This window comes from Dichotomopilus funicola, assembly GCF_033296635.1.
Source record: "Dichotomopilus funicola strain CBS 141.50 unplaced genomic scaffold C8A04scaffold_54, whole genome shotgun sequence".
NCBI lineage: Eukaryota > Fungi > Ascomycota > Sordariomycetes > Sordariales > Chaetomiaceae > Dichotomopilus > Dichotomopilus funicola.
Genome location: NW_026944075.1, coordinates 71750 through 88713, shown reverse-complemented (window position 1 = coordinate 88713; position 16964 = coordinate 71750). Strand labels below are relative to the sequence as shown.

The 16964-nt window shown below is 54.6% G+C and overlaps 5 protein-coding genes across 5 annotated transcripts; all 5 read right to left on the bottom strand.

Annotated features, from left to right (window-relative positions):
- Positions 1 to 234: 234 nt before the first annotated feature.
- On the bottom strand, positions 235 to 1610 carry C8A04DRAFT_30694 (uncharacterized protein; the record flags this gene model as incomplete). Its single annotated transcript, XM_062781479.1, has 2 exons — positions 235 to 1222; positions 1288 to 1610. The coding sequence occupies 2 exons, from the start codon at positions 1608 to 1610 to the stop codon at positions 235 to 237; spliced, it is 1311 nt and encodes a 436-aa protein (XP_062635076.1).
- A 473-nt stretch (positions 1611 to 2083) lies between these two features.
- C8A04DRAFT_38867 (uncharacterized protein) lies at positions 2084 to 3559 on the bottom strand (the record flags this gene model as incomplete). The annotated part of the gene is made up of 2 exons (XM_062784374.1): positions 2084 to 2779; positions 2810 to 3559. 2 exons carry the CDS (start codon positions 3557 to 3559, stop codon positions 2084 to 2086), a joined length of 1446 nt encoding a protein of 481 aa, XP_062635075.1.
- Positions 3560 to 5503: 1944 nt separating this feature from the next.
- On the bottom strand, positions 5504 to 9796 carry C8A04DRAFT_38866 (uncharacterized protein; the record flags this gene model as incomplete). Its single annotated transcript, XM_062784373.1, has 7 exons — positions 5504 to 6139; positions 6202 to 6275; positions 6329 to 6854; positions 7750 to 7851; positions 8003 to 8365; positions 8421 to 8912; positions 8963 to 9796. The coding sequence occupies 7 exons, from the start codon at positions 9794 to 9796 to the stop codon at positions 5504 to 5506; spliced, it is 3027 nt and encodes a 1008-aa protein (XP_062635074.1).
- Positions 9797 to 13602: 3806 nt separating this feature from the next.
- C8A04DRAFT_38865 (uncharacterized protein) lies at positions 13603 to 14319 on the bottom strand (the record flags this gene model as incomplete). Its single annotated transcript, XM_062784372.1, has 1 exon — positions 13603 to 14319. The coding sequence occupies one exon, from the start codon at positions 14317 to 14319 to the stop codon at positions 13603 to 13605; it is 717 nt and encodes a 238-aa protein (XP_062635073.1).
- Positions 14320 to 14677: 358 nt separating this feature from the next.
- C8A04DRAFT_13875 (general substrate transporter) lies at positions 14678 to 16445 on the bottom strand (the record flags this gene model as incomplete). Its single annotated transcript, XM_062777886.1, has 3 exons — positions 14678 to 14862; positions 14964 to 16090; positions 16162 to 16445. The coding sequence occupies 3 exons, from the start codon at positions 16443 to 16445 to the stop codon at positions 14678 to 14680; spliced, it is 1596 nt and encodes a 531-aa protein (XP_062635072.1).
- Between the last annotated feature and the right edge of the window lie 519 nt (positions 16446 to 16964).

Genomic DNA, 16964 nt, shown 5'->3' with positions numbered 1-16964 from the left:
GGCTCAGTTCTGGGCGTGTTAATTATTTGGCCCAGCTGTATCCGTAAAGTTTCGAATGTAGATACTCGCATGTGGAAACACCCCGTCGGGTCCTACGAGGTCTGCGGAGATGCCCGGAGCGTAATGCTCGCTTAGCATCGATATGAAACCAGGCGTTACGGGATCGGGGCTGCGTAAAGGAGAGCGTTTAGCACCTGCCGGTCACGGGGGGGGGTGAGGAGCCGGGACACCATACTAATATTGTTGGGAATTGATCCACTCCCGTATGTCCACGTCCCGTTGCGGCCATGTAGCAGTGTTGCAAAGAAAAACAGCAGGCATCGCTATATCGGAAACAATCTCGCGCACTGGTAGGAGTGGATCGAGGGAAATCACCAGCGTCGTGTCGTCGATCTCTAGGAACCCCCAAGGGTCCGGGACCACGGTGATCCCTACGGCGGCCAGGAACCGTTCGTCGGACTCGGAGTATAATGGGTTTTGCACGAAGCAATTCATCCGTCCCTGGGAGTCGTTCTGGCGTGCTTGATCTCCTTGTGCGTTATTGTCGTTTGCGCTAGTAGCTGAGTTGGCGGCATTGTCGTTACTATTGCTGCTGGGGGTGGCCTCTTGAGGGCTGATAGGTCCATCGACGATGGGTTGACTATACAACCGCTCGCGCCACAGTCTGATAACTGTAGGCAGACCTGGAGTGTTTGTGGGGTCCTCGGTACTATCGGGGCTTGGACTGCGGCTGTTCGCAGGTAAATCACCTTCGGAGCCGCCACCATGAGGGCCCGGGGGCCCTCTTTTGATTTGGTCGTACAATGGCGGCGGGAGTTCTTGGTCCTTCTTGTAGCCATGGCCACATCGTAGGAGAACGTCCCGGATCGCAATGATTAGAGCATGTACTTTAGTCGGGCGTACGAACATTTCATGCGTCGGCTGGCGCATAATGGGAGGCAGGCCGATGGCAACGATCTTGGTAATCTTGGGCATCCGTCGGCCCCTGAAAAGGGATTGGAGGTGTTTGCAGGCTCGCGTCCGTTGCCATGCACTAACTTCGTTCTTAAAGGTCTCCTTTGCGGTTGCTTCTTGGGCGGCCGATGGCCCCAGCCATAACTCTAAAATCGGCTGTATCGAGTACGCCACGCGGATGGGGCACATCGCAATGCGCGGAGAGTTCTGTATGTTCCCTGGTCGCATCAGGGTGGCGATACCGCAGTACTGGAGGTGTGGTTCTCCGCTGTTGCTTCCTGTCAGCGATAATCACAGATGACAAGCAATGCCTCGGAATGTCTCATTATTTACACTCGTGACTGACCCCCCGTCACGGCACCGGTCTCCAGCTCCCAACGGACCATGTCCCTACGTAAGTCGGGGATGTGGACTACCGGCCCACCCCCAGGCGCTTGCGGATTCAACGGAAAGCGAAGGATGCATTCCAGCTGCCGCGCGATATTCTGCAACATATCTCGTGAAAATATCGGCAATCCCGAGTAGACATGGTATAGGAGTTTGGAGAGATCGCACGAACATGCCTCCGGGGTTGGCGGCAGCCTTTGCTCCTCGCGCGGCAGGGGTATCATGAAGCGATAAGGGGGTTCTTCTTTAGGGTCATCGGTTGGGGCCATGTTGGACGTAATGGGAAGGGGTAGGTTTGACAACAAGAGACGGCCATTCGGGGGCTGAGAACCGTGAATAGGTGAATAGGGCGGTGATTCTTCTGTGCTGGTAACGGTGAAGAGAATACAAAAATAACAATGTATTGATTGGGATAATTAATGAACCTGTGAGCAAGATGCCAGGGTTAGATCGCAGAGAAATATAAGATAGCACCGAATAGCCCACGAGTCCTGTGGGGTTAAAGGCATGTTGAGAAGGAACCCTCGGCGAACCTTGTGTCTCGTCGAGATGGTAAGTTGTGGTATAGTTTGGGAAGTCGCAGGGCAAATCTAGGCCGGTGAAAGAACGGCATGTGATAATTAATTGATGACCCCAATTTAGCGGGCTTAAGATCTGTAAACAAAGAAAGGTGCGATGGTATAACGAGGGCAATAACCTATGGGCCCATACGCATGCTACCTTCCTTGCTAATAGGTACTTCTCAATACCTACAACGTAAAGTCTCCAGGACATGCTGAAAGCGTGGCCGCCTTTCAACTTGGTCTGAGGGATCAAGACTCGCTCGCGAGGCCAGGCTCCCCGACCTATTTCCCTGGCCACTCTCTGTTCTGCCCCGGAGCGAGAGCTGCCCTCTTAGAAACTCCTGAGCACGCTCGAGCTGGGCAACCCAAAACCCTCTTCCGGCCATTACGGTGTCCTTCACATGGCTGTCTGGAGTACAACCAGAGTGTCCAGCATAAAGCTTTCCACTGCAGAGCAATACCGTTGGGGAGAGAGCCGTCGTCTCGCTGTCCCACTCCTGAGCTCCGGCTGTACATTCCTTGATTAATTGTTGGAGAGAAGGCGGAGTATGCTTGAATTCCGGAAAGCCCTTGACTCTCTCAGTTCTCTCCGCATCATAGTGCAAACTGGGGTCACGTAGGAGCTCATGGTCGAGGCCACATCGGACCCGCGGCTGTCCCTCAAAGATGCACCACAACAACTTGCCGAGCATGAAAACCTGGGCCTGTTCCAAACGGCGGGATCGAGATCCTGGAAGCTTCCGCTCCTTCAACAGAGCCCGCCACGGTGAGCTGAACCCACCTTGTGCGTTGCTGTATCGTTGGTTGTTCGGCGCGGGTAGCCATTCGGGGTCGTCGTAATACTCCTTGAGCTGCTCGGTAATCCTGTTCTTGAGCTCGCCGTCAGGTAAACCAGAGTCACTGACGAGAACCTCGAGATATTCCAGATACGTCACCTCGGGCGGACTCCATGAGAACCATCCCCCTCGCTGCTCCAGGTCGATGAGCACCGCATCCAACATCCCGCTGTGGCCGTCCCTCTTCAAGACAAGATTGTCGGGCTTGAGGTCGGAGTAGAAGCCTGCGTGTTCCAGGCTGTTGACGTGAATTAAGGCCTCGGTGATCTGCGTTGCCCATCGCAACTTCTGAGGCACTGACACCCTTTCGTGGTAATCATCCCGGAGAAGCATCCCCCTCAGAGATCCAAGCGGAAACCACTCCAGAAGCAATCCGCACACGCCCCTCTTGGCTCCAAACCGCCCCCTTTTCGTCACCACGCCAACCACACGAGAAATGACATTCGGGTGACGGTCCAGCAGCAACAGCATCTTGAGCTCGTTGTACATGTACCGCTGCTCCTGCAGGACACACTTGAACACGGCCTCCTTGCTGCTGCCAGGCTTCTCGCCCGGTTCCCGTTCGGCCCCATCAACATCTACCGTGACGAGAGATATCACATCGTGGACCTGGCGCCGAAACCGCAGCCTTTCCCAGTCCACAATCTCCACAGCCTCCCATGCCTCGTCAGACACCTCCCCTTCCCAGATCTTTCGCAGCTTCTCGACGCTCAACATCCCTTGTTCCACGCCATACCGTGGTACAAGCGAGACCGACACTTTTTCTCTCGCCAAATAATCACCACCACCACCGCCTAACGAGGCCTCAAAATTCACCATAACAACCGACCCAAACGGTAACCTCCACCATGCCTGTTCCAGACCCCCACCCCCTACTTCCCCATCGTCCCTATCCTGTGCCTTACGCTGCTGACCCTCCCACAACCATAAAACCCTCCCCAACCACCGTCCAATTTCGAACCCATCCGCCCCCAAAGCGGAATCCGAACCCCAAATTGCCTTTTCCGGCCTGAGGACTTCCCGCAAAGACGGGGGGAAGTCTTCGACGGCGGGGATATACACATCAACCCGTAGTGGGGGCTGGTGTAGTGCGAAATGCGGGACGGCGAAGAAGCGCCGGCCGGTGGCGTCTACGCCGTCGATTTGCCAGGGTGGGGGGTGTTTATACCCTGGGTTGTTTGTACCTGAAGCGAAGTGGTTCGTGGGTGGTTGAATGATGGGATCGAGACTGTCGAGGCGGGATTGTGGGTTGAGAGGGGAGGTTTGCCAGGGTGTGAGAGCTGTTGTTGTTGGGTCGTCGTTGGGGGGTGGTGGGTTGCGTAGTTCGTTGTTCGGTGAGGGGGTAAGATCGTCGGGATCTGGAAGGAAGGCGGCGAGGGGACTGAGGATGGTGGCGAAGATGTCGCTGGTGAGGTCCATGATGCCTGGTTGTAAGTCACAGGTGTGCTGCTAGCATGGATAGACGCTCGAGTCCGGGGATTTCCGGAGTATGGGTTGGGCTCGCGACGTTGAGAGGTATTCGGAGTAGCTCAGTCGAAAAGATATAATTTAGGAACTGATTAATTAGGTTAGGCAGCCACCTTACAGAGCGTGAGCACTTGGTACACAGCTCTTGTTGTTCTTTTCTTAGTAACCATCCAAACTTGCCAGTTCTGCCGTTCTCCGTCCTTCAGACCACTTCAGCCCAACCAACGTGTACAGTACCCAACACACCTCAAGCCCCCTTCACAAAAATCCACAAAAAGTCCCCAAACCCCCTTTTCCCCTCCATCATCGATCCCAACGTCAGGTCGATCCCTGATGTCCACCTGCGGGCTCCAACCGCACAACCTGCAGGGCCGAGACCAACCGCAATACAACCTTTTCCCGGGTGGGTGTCCCGCGGACCCCACCCCGCTGCTGCACGCCCTAATGCAGTGAGCAACCGGGCGGGAGACAGGGACTTTTCTGTGACTCTTCACGTTAGGTGAATGTGTACATAGTATTCAACCCACCAAGAAACCAAGGCTTCGTGCTGCTTTAATAGTTATTTCTGTTTATTATTTAGTTAGGCAGGGGAGAGAAGGCTTGGGTTGGAGGTAATCGGTACCTTAGCCCCGACTCCTATCACCACCTACGCAAAGGCATAAACCAACCCTCGAAACTCCCATCTACCATACTCTCTCCAACGCTAACATCGTCCGATTGTTAACGGAATGAAGTACCAACACCCCACCTTCAATCTCCCACCCACAAAGTCAAGCCCAACGGGGAGACGGACACGCAGGGTCCCATCTTCACGCAGGACACCGAACACTACGCGTCACTAACAAACGCACTAAACTAGCCCTGTAGCATGCAGAGTGGGTTGCTGCAGGGAACCGATTCCGGGATGTCGATCGGGGCCCCAGCCAGCCCTGTAGGGTTTTTGTTGCTGACTGAGTTTGTGGGGTGGGGTAATTATTTAGGCAGTGGGTGAAGTTTGCGAGACACCACAGCACCAATGAAGGAGGAAAAGATCGAAAAAAGAGAGGATAGGGAACAAAACATTTGGAGGCCTTTCTGATATTAAAGGTGTTGATTATTTCGAGTCTAGCAAACTCCAGATAGCACAGCTAAATCTGTGTCGTTAGCAAATGGGGGGCTCTGATTGCCTGGGTCTGGTGTCCATCCCGACCGATGACCAGTCCCCTTTTCCGTTCCGCTCCGTTCCGTGTTCAACTCCAAAACCCCGTATGGTGCAAATGCTCAAGAAAGCAAACCCGCAAAAATAGAAGGCGTCGACTACGACGTCAAACGCTCACTCAACCGGAACATCACCCTCGGCGCGTCCACCACGTTCCATTGCTCCCCCAACTCATTATCCCCATAGATTCGCGCATTCCCATCCTTCAACGGCCCCCTTGGTAACCGCCACCGGAGCCCCTCCTCTTCACTCTGGAGCCACATCCGGACCAAATACCGTGGTGATACTGCGCTGTCCTCAAATGCTTCGCGCGAGTGGAGGACCCCGTGGTTGTTGATGAATAACATATCCCCGCGTTGCGCTTCTAGCACAATTTGATTCTCCCGCGCCAGAGCCTCGACCGTATCCAGCGCGTGTCGTTGGTTATCGCTGAGCGGGGGCAGACCGGCCGCACGGTGGACCCCATCGAGGCCGAGGAGAGGCTCGCGAGCGAAATTGAGGATGATGCGCTCGTCGTGGTGGTGTAGCAGTGGGCGGGTCGAGGAAGGTAGGAATTTGCCGCGGCTGTCGAAAGACCAAATCGGCTGGGCGAGGAGTTCGCGGAGATGCGGGTAGGATCGGGCAAGCGCGTTGTAGACGGTCCAAGCGGAACTAAGTAGGTTGCGGCCACCGGAGGAAGCGTTATTGCGGGTCTGTAGGGCGAGAATATCGCAAAAAGTGTCGGAATGGAAGGTCTAATTAGAGGGTCAGCCTTGTTAGGCCTGGGTCAGGCCAGACAATGATTGGGGATTCTTACCGATGCCCTGGATGAATATCGAGTCGGGCGATCTTCTTGCGGCGTTGTAGAGAGTTTGGCATCTCGAATATGCACTGGTATCTGTTAGCCCAGCTGCTCCGAACGCTAAGAGTCGGGATAAACCCACTTAACATGTTCCCGTCTTCGTCCTGCCGGCCTCGCCTGGCCCCGATATAGCTCGAGATACCAAGGAATATGATAACATTTTCCTCTGGTGAGAAATCGTCCGGCTCTATCCCACGAACCACCGCAAAACCCCGCCCCGTGTGAATATCGACCGCTACCTGCCGGAGTTTTGGCCCAAGTGTCGGGAGTGGAAAAGTGTCTGGGGTGACTTCGCTGCCGTAAAGTTCAAGATCTAGCTCCGTCAGCTCCAGGTTCCGGACCACAATGTCCCCATGGGTGTTTGTACCATTAAAATATTCCAGCCCGGCTCGAATTTCGCGAAGCTCCCCCTCGTCCAGCGTCAGGGTGAAATCGTCCTCGGAAGTAAAAGAGTCTGCCCCCCAGCACAGCTCGCCATTCATTTCGGTCGGCCATTGTTGTGAAACTGGAAAGTACTGAGGATTCCGATCTGGTTTAACCTCGAAGTTGCCCCAGCCCCCTTGTGCTGGTTGTCCCAGAAAGACCGTTTCCACGCCCATCACGCAATTCTGTGCAGACCCGTTGCTTGGGGACTTTCGGTGTTTGTCGAGGTGCTCGAGGTGCGTTCAAAATGGTGTGTGACCTTCCAAGTTCCAGTTCTGGCTTTTGTTGTAAAGGAGAAAACTAAATACCAAATGCTCCAGATGCGCAGACAAAGCAATGTTTGGATTCAACACCACCTCGGGGCAACGCGCAAGCCAAAACTTCCGAACAGTACTTCGTGTGTTCGTGCCGCATTCGCGAACCTGCACGATGCGGCTCAAGTTGCCGAGCGGGTCCCTCAGGGTCCTCCTGTTCTTTTTTCCCCTTCTCACCACTCCGCGTTGTGTTGGATCGGAGGAGGGGCGCCTTCTGCCTTCCTGCAGGCTGCCCCGAGATCACCAATGAACCATTCCCAATCCGGGCCATTCCCCTCATCCCGAAATGCACCATATGCAGGGTGATAAGAGCCATAGTCCTCATTGGCGACAACCTCGATTTTGTCGACAAATCCGCCCCAGCCCTTGGGGTCGAGACCGTCTTGGTCAAAGTGAGGGGCAGCGCCTTTTTTAAATTTCCACAGGCAGAGACGCCTGCGTGCCACACAGACACACGCCCTTTTCCCATCGATGCGACCCTCGAGATGGTAGAATGGGAAAGCGATCAGGCCACCACGCTGTCGGCGGATTCAACCGGCGGGGCATGTTCGAGCGTCGCGCGTGGGGTCCAGTCATGGTCGAAGAGTTGGCTGGTGTACCACCACTTTTCGTGGTACAAATCGCTGTTGTTGATGCCTTGGAAGGAGGGAGCTGTGCATAGGTTGTGCGCGGTCAGTGAAATTCTCTTCTGCGACACAAGTGTCACAAGCCTTGCGAATACCGGGATGACATGATGAGGGGCGAGCAAGTAATTACCTTTGTGAACCACCACGTCCCGGCATTGCGACATGAACTCGCTTTGTTCCGCATCCAACCGAGCCATCCTGCGGACCCTCGGAGCAGTCCAGTCAAATCCCTGCGTGAACAGCTGCTGGCCCTTGTAGCAATAATGGAAATGCGCGAGGATGGTCTTCGCCCCAGAGTTGGTCGCCCGGACGAGCGGCATGTCCAGGTATTGTACCTAGTATTCATCGTCAGTGGTGAGAATGGGGTGGTGTACTGGCGGATCAAATACCTACCTGTGACTGCCTGCGCTTCGCAAATTGCCTTTGGAAGAGCATTTGCATCTCGTAGTTTTGCAGCAAAATAAACGAGGTTAAGAAGGTAGCGAACCAATCCTTGGGACTGTGCGTGTTCAAGGTGCTCTGGAGGATGCGGAGGACGTCCTTTTTGAAAGGGATCAACACCCGCTGGATAATGATGGAGGCGAACTGGTAGTCAATGTACGGCGGGGGCGAGTCAAAGTCCTTGTAAAACGGATCCTTGGGGTTCATAGCTTGGAACTCATTGTCCGCCCAGCCACTTTCGGCCCAGCATCGCCACTTTGATTCGATAAACCGGCACGCTACCCATAGCCTTAGAGTCTTCCTGAGCATTTCGTTCTGTCCCTCCAGTTAGCAGTTGGGTTCAAGCTCTGGCACGGCGCCGGTGACCTACCGGAACCGGAAAGACCGAAGCCCTGTACGCGGCCTGGAAAATGTTCCAAACAAGGGGATCCGTGTCGTCCAAGTATGCGGCCATGTACTGTGTAATAGATCGTTCGATGTACTCCGTAATGGCCTGTGTGACAGCATCGGGGTCGGCGATGGCCCATGGAACGGCATACATTGGGCGGCCCTTAAGGTCGAGGTCCGTCGTGTTTGCAGCCGGAATGAACTCCCGCAGTTCGACTTTAATATGCATCGACCCAACCTGGCCGAAGCAGAGAATTTTGGGTTGAGCGTCTGTCCACTGGCGTTCGAGATGAAAATCCCCGTAGTGAGGGCCCACCATGGGGTGACTGCGGTAGAAAGGCATGTAATCAAGGCCTGTGCGGAAGAGGGTGCTGTCCGTGACCATATAGCGAAGGCATGGCAGTCGGCTCATACGGACCGTCCTTTGTTGACAGGTGAGGCAGGGACCACGGGGGTTGGTAGGGTCAGGGATACACTAGATCCGTTAGCAACTTGAGGAAGTACTTTATGAGATCTCTCACTCACTCTATTTCGTTGCATCCGGCACCGAACGCAAGCATGAAGCTGGCGTGTAAGGTGCGTGTCAATCCGCTTACTACCCTCGTAGGGACTCCGCTTCTTCTTAACCCGATGTGAGGAGTTATTTGCGGGTGTAGGTCCTGTTTGCCGCGGAACCTTCGGTGCGATCTTGTGATATCGTTTGTCCACAGACTCGAGGGACGGAGATGCATTGCCCATTGATGCTTGTTCTGGTGATGAGGAGACGATGGCCCAGCTTGACGACACATCCTCGGGCGCAATATCCTGGCCACCCCCAGATATGTAACCACTGGCGTTTTCAGAATAAATGTCCATACCCTCTACTGATACGTAAGAAGCGTCGTCCTCTCTTGGGACCTGGTTGGCGAAGTTGTCGTCTAGGGTGTAGTCATGATCACCAGCGCCGCTAGAACCCCACAACGCCGCATCGCAATCATACGAGGTCGTATGGGGATTTAGAAGAATCACATTTTCGGTGCCTTGGTCTTGCGGGCCGGCTGGCGAGGGAAGAACCAACTCAGATGGGTCGCTGCTGGCGCTGCCCAGACGGAGAGCTGAGATCGCCGGGCTAACTAGCGCAAAGGAATCGAGATCGAGGTCTGTAGGCGTTTGCAGCGGGCTGGAAAAGGCATTACTGACTTGGAAAAGGGGGGAACGGCGTTGGGTTGGCCGGTGTAATGGTGATGGCTGAGGTGAACTGCTTGCGGACGCGGTGTCCCTGCCATGCACACGGCTCTGTTGCAGCAACTCGTCCACCGTCACGTTCAGGAGACCTGCGACGCGCTGAATGTCGGCCAAATCCCTCCCAGAGAACTCCATGGTGGCAGTTTTGGGTCCGTTCGAAGAAGTCGGCCGCGAGTAACGATTCCTGGCCCTTTTTGCGAGAGCCGGTTTCTTGATATGGTGCAGACTTCGATGCTGTAGGTTTCGATGCTGCGGCTCTGAATAATACTGAGGCCCTCCTCTTAAACCGTCCTTTGAGGGAAAAGTGACGAGGGGCTTGTGCAACGCTGTGGCCCAATCATGGCTTGCGGATGGCGGCCAACGAAACCGATCAATGAATGAGCCAACAGCATTGCGGCTGGAAACCGATGCAGGCACACCAAACCGGCCGCCTGTGGAAACCGCCACCACAGTCTGGTCGTGGCCGGTTTGGGCCATGCGCGCAAATTCCATCGCAGCACACATTTTGACGGCCTCAGGAAAGTTTCTCGCCACTGGTTGTCTCACTAGAGGTATGGGTTTCTGGAAGTTCGGCCTATGCGAAACCTCTTGCCTGTGGGGGGCAGGGCTGGTGAACCACTGGGATGAGGGCCAATGGATTAATGTTGCGGATTACAGGGGCTCAATTGATTGTCAGGGCGCTGAGGGTCCAGGCTGTCGTTGTGTTTCAGTGGGTGGGGAGCGGTACGGCGGCGTGGAGGCCTCTGTCCGAAAAATGGAGTGTCAAGTTTTTTGTCCCTTGTGGCCCTCAGTAACCATGTTATAGATAAGATATAAATTGGTAATTGGATCGAAAATGAGATTGAAAGTGAGGTTGAAAGTAGGATTGCAACTGCCCTCGTGAGATGATGGGCAATGGATCACTTACCACAGGGTTTTTATTCTCAATGTTTCCTGGCAGCTGGCGTAAAACCCTACTAGAGAGGGGTCGTGTCTGTAATTAACATCCACGTTCGTCAGAGCAGGGACGAACGGAAACGCAGGCCCCGGAAATGAGACCTCGTGATAAGAAAGTGTGAGTTCCAAAATAGGAACCCTTACAGGGCGTCGTGGCCCGATAACGTTAACTGGAGTTCTCTTACCACAATGGGCGTCTTCAAGGGACGGGCCGAGTGCGGGGTCTCTCGCGGAAACTCAATTGACTTTTTCGGTCCGCTTGGCCTTGACTCTTCGATGCAGAAAACGTGACGGTAATTAACGACAACACGGTCTGTCAAAATCTTCAATTAATCCCCGACTTCTCACATGAATTGAGACGACGTTGAATGGCACTCACCTTGCACAGTGCCGGTGTCGGTAGTAATTCAGGAGCAGGTGATCTGACAACTTGGTGTGAGGCGCCCAGCAATAGACGCGTCCGTCGCTCACCCCAGGTCGATCACCGTTTTCATGGAGACATGGTGTCCATCTTGGAGGTTTCTTTGAGGGTCCGGTGAGTTGGAACAAAATAGTTAGATAAACGAGGAAGAGAAAACGAACAATGGGTCAAGGGAGTGAGGATCCCCCAGGAGAAGAAGAACAGGGAGAATCCGGGGTTGGAGAGATGCGGGTGCCCCTGGATTTTGGACACGCAGCAGATCACGAAGAAATCCCGCGACAAGCAACGCCCATGTGACCACCTGAGGTGCCAGAGACCCAGCTGCAAGGCAGAAACGGCCGCTGGCCTATTTTCATCCCGTTCCTTGATTTGGGGACAAAACCTGGGGTTTGTTCTGTTGCCCTGACGCCCCTGCTCTGTCCGGCGGTATGGCGCCTGCCTTGTTAGGACAGATCGGTTGGCGTAGTCCAATGAGAGGTAGTTATTTCTCGCGGGCCCGTCTCTCAACGCACCCTATACGGCAGGGGCTAACCGGTCGCGGCCGTCAGACTGGGTGGTTTTTCTTGATTTTAAGCGCCGTGGGGATCGGATTTTCTCAATTGCCATGCCCAAATGACCGCATTTCTCCCAGAGGAAAGGGTGAGAAGAATGACGTTTTTCCCCGAAATGCAGGGACTTCCACACGTGCTCTGGATCTGTATCGCGAATCGTTGTTTTAGTACCACGCTCAGCCGAGACAAACACCAACGGATGCTGAAGAATACCAAAAGACGATCGCACCAGACGAGTTTCCCTCGCACAGTGGTGCTTGCTGCTGTGTGCTTCGCGGGTCACGACCCTCAGCTCTTGTCGCGCGGCATAAGCATATGATGTCATCGCTAGTCTTTTCAACAAACTCTCAGGACGACGCCTCTAGAATGACGCACATTGAACGACGCATCGTAAGTCCGCTCTGAAATCACAACCACGGGAGTAACGGGCAACAAACGGATTCGTCCTGCGATACCATAGCAAACCACAGCACAGCAGCATCAGAAGGCCCTGTGACGTCACAGCTTTTGAGGGTTAGGGTTAACAACGCCGATCCTCAAGCAGGCGACAACCATAAGCGCCCGCCGCGGCCCAACTCAGCCCCCCAAAGTCGTCATTCCAAGAAAAATCATAACCTTGGTTTTCTTCCTTGCTGACATTTCCCGTGCGTCTGTTCCGATCTCCGGCCCCGACGCACCTTATCGGTTGGGCGCATGCGAACAAATATGCGCCAATCATGCAAGGGGCCAGAAAACCGATCAGGCGGGAAACGGTGTAAGTCGTGCGAATCGTGTAAATCATAGAGCCAGGTCGGGAGAAAAAAGTCACGTTGTCTTTTTGGGCCCACCGTCCTCACCGAGGGGATCGGCTTGGTTTTGGGCTGGGATGGGCATAGTTGGCTGGGTTGGGCTGGCCGATGTTCCGGTCGGCTCGTATTTTGGGATTTCTCGTGGGGGAATCGAACGTTTTTTTCTTTCTTCTCAGGAGCGTGGGCAACCGATCTCGGGGTTGGGGGGCGACTGACGATAGTTTCGATCGTCGGTTGGGTGGAGGACAGGAAAGAGATAAATACTATGGGGTTGGGCACAGGGAGATGAGAATACAGAACAGAAACACAGAAATCATCTTTCTTCACGATCTTGTTCAACTCAACAGCTAGCACCACTCTACGTCATCGTACCTCGACTTGTTCCCGTCTTGCTATCGTTAAGCGTCTCGCAACACACACCCGAGTATGTCTGACAACGGAACCACCCAACAACACATTATCGCGTTGCTTCAACATACGGGCGTCTCGCGGTCCAATGGTCCGTACACATCGCTGTTGCGGTGTAACGGTATGGTCTCCATCAACAAATACAGACGGGGTTGATTCTAATCTTGTCTAGAATTCGGTTGGGGAACTTCGACTCCAGCATCGTCTTCCTCGCCTTCGTATTGGACACAGGGAGCATCGGTAGGTAACTCTTGTTTGATCTCGCGCGATACAAAATGTCAACCGTAAAAAACGTAACTGACCAAACCACGCAGACTGCCACAACCAAGAGCAGCACGCCGGCTCGCAGTTCCCAGGCAACGGGAACGACTAGCATGACGGTTCCCGAGAGGCAGAGCTGACAGATGCGGATGAGCCGGAGGCTTACCTATCACTGCTATCATTATCATTGTATTTATCAGAGTTTTGTTTGCATAGGGTCTAGCATTGGGACACATAAGGATATGAAATTACGCATGTTTAGTAATGGCGACGAGAAGACATTATCGCCCTTTCCCTTGTTACTAATATTTTTGTGCATCTCCATGTCCAGAACACCGTCTTCTTGCGGCTCCATTTTAGTCTAATTACATCTCACAACTGTGATCCCTCTCGTTTACTAACAAGATCGCCCCTTTAATTCCTAATTCCATCTCCATAGCGCTGTGATGTAATTTCTCTTGTCGCTTCAGTCTCAGCGCAAAACTGCAGCATTTCCGCATAGTACACTTTTCTCTGACCCTATTCAGCCAGTTCCCGAGGTAATGAGAGCACGGCACGCAGGTACACATTCCCCCCTCATTCCTCCTTACCCTCCTTACTCTCATCCTTAACCGTCTTCCTCTCCCTATCCCTCCTCCCCAGCTCCCGTCGATTCAACCCCCAATAAACCCCCAACAACCCCCCTGACACCAAAAACCGCCACACCCCCTCCACACCTTCCCCTTTACCAACCACCCTCCCCCAAACAACCCCCACATCCACCACCATCCCAAGCAGCAACTGTCCCTCCCCTGTCCACCTCAACACCCTCCTCAGCCTCTCCGTATACCGTGGCCCTGCAACTCCCCCAAAATAAGCATACATCAACGCGTGATGTGCCGTATTAGCCGCTGCAAACCATCTCCACCCTTCACAGCTTTCGTCGGGTAAGACGCGGATGAAAGTCAGCCAAGGGGTGGTAAGGTGGTGGAAGGCGAAGTGCAGGTCGATGGCGTGGTGGGTGTGTAGGGCGGTTACGGAGAGGATGTCGGTGTATTCGTAGAATTTGGAGAGGTGGAATGTGTTGCGGGCTAGGCGGTCGAGGTCGAGGCCGTCGGAATTCAGACCGTCCTGGTAGGAGGATTGGAAAGAGATGAAGAGGATGAAGAGGCAGAGGAGGAGGGAGAAGAGGGAGTAGATGCGGTTGTGGTATTTGGTGAAGATTGGGGCGATGGTGGTGGAGGGGCCGTGGTGGTTGATGTAGAGGGAAGTGAGGAGCCAGGTGGTGAGGTAGACGAGGGATTGGAGGATCATGGTTGTTGGGGTGAAGATGTCCATTTTGGATTTTTTGTTGCGGGCTTTGGCATGAAGTGAATGTTGGGTTGACGAGTTGATGGTTGATGGTTTCTGCGTGGGTGATGTCGGGGTATTAAGGGTCAAGATTGGTGAGTCATGCGGGGGTATTAACTCCGGGTGGGAGGCCTGGATGGTCCTTCGTATCCCTCGTATTGCGCCCGAGTTTAACAACAATGAGTGCCGTATAAGACGTGGAGCAAAACGGGAAGAAATCCGCTCAATTCTGCTTCGTCGCTTTTCGACTAACGGCGACCAACTCCTGATGCTAGCTAAGGCCAACTAATTAACTCCCAGATCAAGTCACACAGAATCCCGACTAAACATGCTCGCCATGCACCAGATCTCCCTTGTCCCCCTCGCTCTCGGTCGCCGAACCAGTCGGCTGCTGGAGAATATTCCCATGTTCCCGATACGCCCGCTCCATATCCCACACAAACGGTTTGCTGGTTGAGAACAACACATCGATCGACTCGAGCGACCTGCCCGCGGTTTCTGGGTAGACTGTAGATCGTTAGCTTCATCGCTGTCTTGTTCATCGGCAAAAGTAGAGAGGAACGAGAAAAGGGAGAGAAAGGGGGGAAAAAAGAGAAAAGAAAACTCACACAAATAAACAACCGGCACCCACAACAAATTCAACCCCGCAAACAAAAAATACGTCCTCCCTCCCAACTTCCCCAACATCACCGGATTCACCAACACCGTCCAACCCACTCCAATCGCCCACCCCGTAATCCCAAACCCATTCCCCTGCGCCCTCATCTCCGACGCCCACATCTCCGTCGGCACGAGGAAAGCCACGGTCCCCCACGTCGCGGCATAACACAAATTCATCAGAAACAACATCGCCACTGCCACCGGCGCTAACGTCGCTGCCTTCTCCGGCTGCGCCCCGGCTGCTTCGTACACGCTGGCAGCGATGAGGTTGACGATGAATAACCCGACGGCACCACCCATTAAACACACCCTCCGCCCGAGGCGATCGACAATCTGCGCGGAGATGATAGTCCCCAGGATACCCACCGTGCTGAGTCCGCCAGCGAGACCGTTTTGCGTGAGTTCGTCGTACCCTGCTGCGGAGAGGAGAACAGGGGAGTAGGCGGTGACGGCTGTGATGCCCGTCCAGGACGCCATGATTTGCAGCGCGAGACAGAGCCAGGCGCGGCGGCCTAAGTGTTGACCTGCATGTGCGGGGCCGGAGCGGCCGGCGAGGATGCGGGCGAATTGGAGGGGGGAGGAGCCGCTTTGGGATTCTTTGTTCTTGGTAGCGGCGGTGATTTCGAGGAATTCCCGCTCGACGGCTGCGGGTTGGTCAGGACCGCGGATGTGGTGGAGGACTTCACGGGCATCGTCGAGACGGCCGACAGACGCGAGATACCGTGGGCTGTCGGGGAGGAGTTTGATACCGGCCAGCAGAATCAGGGCGGGCAGGCACTGGAAGGCGAGGAGGAAACGCCAGCGGAGGTCGGAGTAGCCGTTTTGGACGAAGGCTAGGCCGAAGGAGAGCCAGTAGGCTACGGCGATGCCGAGGTAGTTGGCGATGAAGACGTAGCCGAGAAAGCCGCCGCGGTGGGTGGCGGTGGAGGTTTCGGCGACGAGGACGGGGGTGATGCCGGTGAGGGCGCCGGTGCCGATCCCGGTGATGACGCGGGCCACGATGATGAAGTCGCTGGATTGGGTCGCTGCTTGGAGGGCGCCGCCGATCAGGGCGAAGACGGAGGCCATGAAGAGGCTGTTGTTACTTGATTAGAAACTGCAAACCAACATGTAAGAGAGAAGGATACCTAGAGAAAAGAAACTCACCCGTTAATCCTCCCAACCCGATCCGCCGCCCACCCCCCAGCAAAACACCCAAAGATACACCCCACATAATACACCGACACGATCCCACCTTGGTGTACCGTGTCCGTGACCTTCCCATTAGGTTCACCAATACCAACTTCTGTGACATACCGCGGCGAGGCATTCACGCCGCCCATAACCCCCTGGTCGTATCCTTCAAAAAAGATGCTGATGAGCGAAAAGGCCTGGATCGCGATGTTGAGCTGGACCGGCGAGAGCCGCTTCCAGAGGGTTGTGTAACCCATGGCGGTAGTATGCAAAATGAACGCCTGCAACAACACTGGATTTGAGATGGGAGGGTAACAGTCTGTCAAAACGGACGACCATCCCCAGTTTATGTATCCCCCGCGACCTCGTGGCGTTGACACTAAAACCGCGTCGCTTAGCTAGTCCTTGATCCGCTGCCCCGGATACCATGACAAACATGTCTGCCACGCGAGTCAGCCCCGGCTTTGATGCGCCCCAGAGAAGCCCCGGAGAAACCCCAGAGAAACTAGACCCCAAACCCCAGAATCCGGATCGGTACCTGAGAGTGTGGAGTAAGTGGCGATGGGGAAGAAGGAAATGCCCGCGTAGCCGCTTAGCCGTGTTAGCGTGTAGCCGTGTTGCCGGCTGTCTCACCGTGTCTTGGCCGTGTAACCGGTTAGCCGGCCGAGGTGAATATTCGGTGAAACCGAAGCCACAGGTTTCGAGAAGGAAACATGGACATTACTAAAAGTGGCGTTGTCTTTTTGTAGTTTGCGTGGTGCGGGTGACTAAACAAG